Source organism: Austrofundulus limnaeus, unplaced genomic scaffold (genome assembly GCF_001266775.1).
Source record: "Austrofundulus limnaeus strain Quisiro unplaced genomic scaffold, Austrofundulus_limnaeus-1.0 Scaffold59, whole genome shotgun sequence".
Taxonomy (NCBI): domain Eukaryota; kingdom Metazoa; phylum Chordata; class Actinopteri; order Cyprinodontiformes; family Rivulidae; genus Austrofundulus; species Austrofundulus limnaeus.
The window spans coordinates 299,824-307,402 of record NW_013952461.1 but is presented as its reverse complement, the minus strand read 5'-3'; the positions used below and the strand labels follow the sequence as shown (position 1 = coordinate 307,402).

At 36.9% G+C, this 7,579-nt stretch overlaps 1 protein-coding gene across 1 annotated transcript in view; it reads left to right on the top strand.

Moving 5' to 3' along the window:
• The window catches only part of grm4 (glutamate receptor, metabotropic 4), a 205,300-nt gene that overhangs the window by 167,555 nt on the left and 30,166 nt on the right, over nt 1-7,579 (top strand). Inside the window, exon 8 of the mRNA XM_014009533.1 lies at nt 7,119-7,319. Within this exon, the coding sequence (XP_013864987.1) occupies nt 7,119-7,319 (201 nt within the window). The remainder of the gene's footprint in view (nt 1-7,118; nt 7,320-7,579) is intronic.

Genomic DNA, 7,579 nt, shown 5'->3' with positions numbered 1-7,579 from the left:
GTAAGATACTTGTACTTTTACTCAAGTATCACTTTGAGGTACTTTATACAACACTGCCAACAAGTGTCTTTAAATCTAATATTCATGTGTAATTTTAAATTAAATGTGTGTGGTTTGCTTTTAGTTATGTTTAATCAAGCCAAAAAAAACCTGTCTGTTTTATTTCTAAATGCTTCAGTCAACACAACTCTAAGGTAGCATTTATTGTGTAAATCAATGAAGCAGAACACACATCACCACATTTTGAGTTTGCTTTGCAGCAATTTAACATCAGGACCAGAGCAAAGCAAATACTGCTGTACCAGGTGTGTGTAAAATTATTATATTTTCACAACAACAGAAAAAAAAAAAAAACCCAGAGCAGCAGAGTGGAGAGTGTTACATGAGTCTGGCTAATGGAATTCACACTGTGGAAATGTACATTACTCTGACTCATGTTAGCTGTTGTGAGGCTACAGGTAATTTCACCCACCTCAATTTCCTTTTTACTCGACTTTTATGAGCAGCTGGCTTCATATATTTTCCCTAGTCATTAGCTGAGTGCTAAATTTTRAACAGGAGCTCGCAATACATCATTGACAAACAGGAAGCAGAAAATGAGACAAAAAGAAACAACTTTTCAGTACTGAGCATTAGAGTTCAACATGGCCATAAATTACAAACTTCAGGAAAAACACTGCGAAGGTTGGATTTAAAACATGTTTTTGTGTGTTGCAGCTGGTAGGTGGACAGCTGCACTCTGTTGTTTACACCAGTGACAAGACAGCATAACACTTGAATGATCTGACAGATAAKATAAGCTTGAAACGACTGCAGAACTCCCTCTGATTCTGTAATTTAATATGCTGGTCATTAATTTAATGTATCTGGTTACTGCCTGAGCTGTTCTGCTTTATGGCAGTATATGATTTACAGCACATTAATAGCAATGTTAGGAAGAACTTCAGAAAAAAAACTCTCCAGATAACCAACTAACAGATTTCCTATTTATTATTTTTAAAAGTTTTTTGACAAATGGAACACATTAGAGCAGCTGGACACTAAAGCACCCTTTGGTTAATTTATATCTTATTGCTGTTAAATAAAATAATGTATAAAAAGGGCAGAGGAATTGAAATGAAAGTGTATTATTTGGGTAAGCTACATTAAATAGTTCACAAAAGGCACGTAAATACTGGAAATAAGTAATTAACTCAAGCTATTAGGCAGCCAAAGTTCCTACAGAAGTAAATGGCTCTTTAATGATTACATGGTATGTGTTGTAATTTAAATATTTTCACAGTTTCAAGTCCCCGGCTGCAGAGGTTTAATTTGTGACCTATTAAAGGTCATCTCTACAGTCGGGGTAAATGGTGTGTAGGCAGAAGGGAGCACGTCATTGGAGACTTTTAAGAGTTAAACTTGGCCAGCAGTTCAGTTTCGAGTGGAATGAGAATCAGAGAACTGGTTTGAGGGTGAAGCGTGATGCGTGTGGGGCTTCTGTGTTGTGTCCCCAAGGCAGCTGTGCGAAATCCACACGGGGCGTCCTGCAGAATCATCAGTGTCCTGAGAGGTTTACTGTGATCAAAGGATAAGGAGGGTTTGAGTGACTGGAAGAAAAAAAAAGAAAGAAAGAGCGAGAGTTGTCTTTTATCTGTGACTGAAGGAGATGTAAAACTGATATTGATTAACGTGGAGAGGAGAACGAAGGTAAAACTGGGACCAGTCGTACCGTTGGCTCTGCCTGCATTAATGATGTGGGAGAGCTGCGGAAAAACAAAGCAAAACAGAGAAAGTGAAGCATGTGCTTCTCCATCCAACCATCTATTTTTTAAACCGCTTATCCTGAACAGCCTTGCAGGGCGGCTGGAGTCCTTCCCAGAATGCACTGGGCATAATATAGGGAATATTTTGGAAAGCTTGCCAGTTTATAACAGGAGGATTTTCTTTTGTAGGGGAACACCGAATTCAGCAGAAATAAAAGTGGTTTAATCATTTTAGAGAACTATTAAATTAATTTTTTTTGTAACAAAACTTATGATTGAAGTTTAAATCCAGAACGCTGTCTATAAATCAAATTTAGGTTGCCAACGCAGTATTAAACAATGTGCAAAAGTTATTTTTTTTGTCACCATTGAGATGCTTCTGCAAGCTGATTTGTTGCTGTTGTGTTAAATATCTTTTTTTTCCTTTATTTTTTATTTGTGTTTTCATTTATCTGATTTTACGCCAGAAACATACAAAACGAAACACTGATTTGAATTCTGTGAAAACTTTTACTCATTATAAACGAACACACAGACTCTCAGCCAATTCTGGGACTTTAAGTATTAAGACATAACAATAGAATCATCTTGTCTTTAATATGTCCAACAATTGGACTGAAACGATTCCAAAGAAAAGGCACATCAAATATTTTATGTTGTCATTACTTATTTAATTAGAAGTCAGTCAAAACACATTATGTTAAAATCTAAACACTGATGCTTCAGTTCATTGAGGTTTGGAGTTATTAGTCATGTACTGCTCTGGTAAGTTCCTGCAGCATTTAAATAAGTAGAAACTGATAAAGCATATTTTAGTTATTATTAAATATTCACTATTCGATCATATTTTAGAATTTTGCCTGAGGCATTTCTGGTTCTACTTATAGTTTTTTTCCCCCTGTTGTAAGGCTTTAGAACTACAGAACTAATACGACGCGACCACATGCTGGGCAGCAACTCAGCACAGCTATTTTTGCTTCCTCTCAGTTTGGCCATTCATGAAAACAGGGAGCTGTAAACAATCCTTGGCAGAGGATATAAAATCTCAAACCAAAACACGACCTACTCTCCTAACACTAGAGAATGCACTTAACAATAACCTGTTGATTGACAGCAATTTTGGTGAACTGAAGATCTGTTTCCTTCCTAAAACACAGAAATATTTTAATTTATTTTAATGTGTACACGATTTATCGTTAAATTTACAGTAACTTACTGACAATTTTTATCCAGTAACTTACTGTATTTATTTACAGTAGTTTTACTGTAAATACATAAAATAGTTACTGTATTTTCTTTTACAGTAAAAGTACTGTAAAAACTAAATACTGTAAGTTACTGTACTTTTATTTTACAGTAAAACTACTGTAAAACAAAATACAGTAGTTACTGCATTTGTTTTTACGGTAAAACTGTTGTAAAACTAGATACAGTAGTTGCTGTAATTTCATTTTATGGTAAAACTAATGTAAAACCAACTACAATAATACTGTAATAAAGTTAATAACAGTAGCTGTACTGTAAAATAAAATGTCATATCGTTATTAGTCAACACAGCCATTTTGTTTTCTAYAAAAAATGAACAGTTTATTACTGCAAAATTAAACTAATTCACAAGATTTTTCTCAACTAAATTCCAATAGCATTTATGATAATTAGTTTGTAGTTGTCGAAAAAAACTTAAAATGGCAAATGATTTCCTTTAAAATATAATTTATTATGTAAAATGTACAATTAAAACACATCAGACATATTTTTTAAAATCAAACTTATAAGTAAAATTGCATATGCAGTCAGCAACAAATACTAAGTATTTTAACACCAATGCTAGCATTTAATCTAACAAATTAAACTGATTCATTTTGCATAAACACTATAATTAAATGAACAAACTCTTTAAAAATGGTTTACAAACAAACTTTGACATAGAAATAATAAGTCACAAAACACAAACTAGTAAAAGAGTACCTCAAGTACAAGAATAAAAAGTTTAACATTAAGAATGCAAAAGTAGAATACTACAATTTTAAAAAGTCTCAATAACAAACKTTAGAAAACATTATAAGTTGGTTATTTAGGATGTCACTGACACAGAAATATTTTAATTTATTTTAATGTGTACAGTGTACAATAGCTAAATCCATAATGACAGTTCTTCTCAGGGCAAGAAAAAATATGAATCTTTTCATTAGTTTAAAAATTCTCATTAGAAAAGATTTGAAATAAATTTCACAGGAAGTTGAGAGACACTGCAGCAGTGTCATATTAATTAAGAGGGTGTTCAACTGCCTTGGCAGGAAAAAGACTCCATGGCCTGTGGCTCATCACAAGCTGAATAAAAAGGTCAGAAGTCTTTAGCCCACACTCTCTGTCACATCAAGTCTTGCGTGAGTCCTCACTACAGAACACCCACTCTTTTGCCTCCACTTTATTTAATCTAAAAAGATTTCCCTGAAATGCCAGCCTGGAAAATGTGTGCGAGAGCGCCAAAATGCCACTGAAGAGGAAGCTAAAGGGAGAGACGGTGGGAAAAGGGAAATGGTTCTTGTAGAGAATGCACAATACAAAGTTGGTGTGGGTGGCCTGCCAAGCCTGCGAGGGAAATATCACCCTCGCACACTCTCGTGCTCACAGGATTCCCTGTGGCATAAGCGTGGCGGCCAAAAGCTGTGACAATCTCCGTCCAATCGAGGCCCTGTGGCTCTTAATTACTGAGCCGTAACCTCCAACAATAATTCATGCATTTCAAACGCTCACAAGATAATCAGGGACATTAAAACCCCTCTGGTTGGAAGCGAGGAGCTGGAGATGTAACGAATGAAAGATAGCTGACAGAAGGAGACCTCCTCTGATCTGGAGGCCAGCAACGCTCTCAGACTGAAGTGGCCGCTGAAAATAGCTTGAACCACAAAAAGACAAACGTTGAATGATAAATAGATGTCGCAAAGCAASCGCTTTGCTATTATTTACCACAACATCCCTGCTTTTGTCATTGTTACTGCTGTTGGGTGAAGCAGTCCAGAATTGAGTATTTTTTTAGAGTTTTGTTGTACTTGTGGCCCACTTTTGCACAAAACTCACAACTACATTTACAAGGACATAAGTAATTGGACTAAACGGCCATTCGGAATAAAAATGTGTCACATAAACACCCCATTCAGATTATTCTGACCTGATTCAGCTCGATCCGAATGAATTTGTAATCGGAATGAGAGAGGTAGTTTATGCCGATTGATAATCCGAACGATGTGCATGTAAACACAATCTGATCATCTTATTCTGATTGTGGAAAACTGACCTGACTGCACATGTATGCTGACTTTAATCCAGTGGTTTCCAGCAGCACAGAACTTTTCCTCCCATTCTCTCATTCAGTAAAGAAGGAAGATGCACAGCMTGCGCCGCTTCGCAAAGAAAAAAGGGCTCCGTGCGTCACCTGCCAACGCATTCTCACGCCCCCCGCGTCAACATATTAACGCTTGGTCAGGTAGCCGTCGGCGTCAACTTATAGACGTGCCGGGTACCCCCCGCGCATCCATTCTTTTCGAGATGAGGTGGAGGAGGACGAGCGCGTCGTCATATTTTTTTACAAGAGTAGGAAATGCGCGAAACTAACCATCCCAGACCCTAAATTTAACTACTATTAATCTTATACAGCCTATCCCAGATCCCAGACCCTAAACTTAACCAGTAAACCTGATCCCTCATATTAACCATTTTTTTAAATGTAGAGAATTTGTGAGAATTAACCGTCCCAGAGCCTGTAAACACTTGTCTTAATCGGATTGTCCGCACGTAAATGATACATTCCGATTATTTAATCCGAATACATTTCAATCCGATCAAAGAATTTTGCGCATGTAAACATAGCTAATGTTAAATATAGTTGATACTATTGGCATCTCTGGTAAATATTGCAACAGGCAGAGCAACTAACCAGCCCTACAAGTGCTGTTTTTTGGCCCACCGGTGCAGTCATTATATCCCCTTCACTGTGTTTATTAACTTGCAAAGCCTAATTGAATTCCATTTGCAATTTTATAAACATATGCAGCTCTATCATTAGCTCATCCTTGGTAATTAGTCTATTGTTAATCTAAATTGAAAACACATGTTTTGTGTGTATGTGTGTGCTTTTTTTCTTATAATCTCCGATGCTCTTGCAGCAGAGTTACATAGTGACAGCTTTATGATTTGATGGCTGCGGACAGAAAGGATAAGTCAAGATTGACATGTTATATTTTCCCCCCTCCAGACCTCACCTCCTCTCAGCAATTAACAATTACAAAAAAACCTATGGAACAACTTGGGCCACGTATTCATTAACTCCTATCACCAGTTATTACACTGAGCCTGTCTGGGGATTAGCTCTGTCCTGTGAATGTCTGTCTCAATTCAGTAATTTCTCGAGTCTTCGCTATATTGACAGCTACTTATAGGCAGGTCAGGATTTGATCGAATTGGAACTTTCGGGAGTTTTTCTTTTTTTTTTAAACCAGCTAATGGGAAATGGCAGACAGATGTCAGCCGAAGCCAAGATGCCTACAGCGTTGCTTAAAAAGAAGTTGGTCTAATCCTTCAGGTAATACAAGAGAGAGTTTTGTTTTAAAGTGATGAGATTTGCCGAAGGAGAAAAAATTTGCCCTCCAAATATTGAAATTGATTTGCTCCTCTGTGGCAATTCAGATGTTTACCTTCTAGCTAATTGCAAAAGGCAAGACCCGGTTATTGCTAAGGAGTAAGACTCACAGAGGAGCAATGCATTTTCCCTCTACGCCTCTTGGACTGTTGCCACATCTTTCATTTAAAAAGGTTTTGCTCATTCCAAGCAGCTTGCACAGATTCGACCAACCTTGAGCTGCTCTACAATGTAGTGGTGACAGATACATGTTAATAACTGTTGGCATTTGTAAACAGTATCCTAGACATAGAATTGGTTTCAACTTGAACCTCTCTCTTAGCATTGTACCAAATACAATGCTTTACCATCTGCCTGCTTTAAACGAGGGTCAGGGACAAACTTACGAGGGCATAATTTTTCTAGTTAGATCCACTCAAGGAAATTACTGGAGACCTAAATTACTAATTTTCTTGATTTTATAACGCTGGTGATTTTTTTGGCCAGTGATTGAGTGTCCCAGACCCACTTGGAAAATCATTTCAGGCCACTCACAATAGCTCATGAGCATGAATATCAATGCCAGCCTGAACTTCACACTTGACATAATGAAAAACAAGCTAAATGAAGGGTGGCACAGTGGATGCACTTTTGCATTATTTCAGAAACGTGTAACAAATTAAAGTGGTAAAACACACTCTGTAAATCAGCGCATGCTGTGAGTCTAATCTGCTAATGTCTTTGTGTTCTTACAGATCAGGAGCGAATAGGAAAGGACTCGAATTACGAGCAAGAAGGAAAGGTGCAGTTTGTCATCGATGCAGTTTATGCAATGGCTCATGCCTTGCACAATATGCACCAAGAACTCTGCCCAGGGAAGGTGGGTCTCTGCGCTAAAATGGATCCCATCAATGGCACCCATCTGCTGAAGCATATACGCCGGTTAAACTTTGCAGGTCAGTGTTGTTTTTTTTAATTGCCTTTATTCTAATTTATGGAAATAACACACAAAGAATCTCAAACATTTAATAGTACAAAAAGTGAGAGGTAATGTTTGTTTTAAAAAGAGAAAGCAATTGTGGATAGTAATACGCAATATAAAATCAGGTTCCTTCTTTTGGTATTTAAGAGTGGTGCAACGATTCAGAAAATTCCCGATTCAGTATTTTAGTCCCACTGTTCGATATTTTTCTGATACAAGTATATGTATATATAT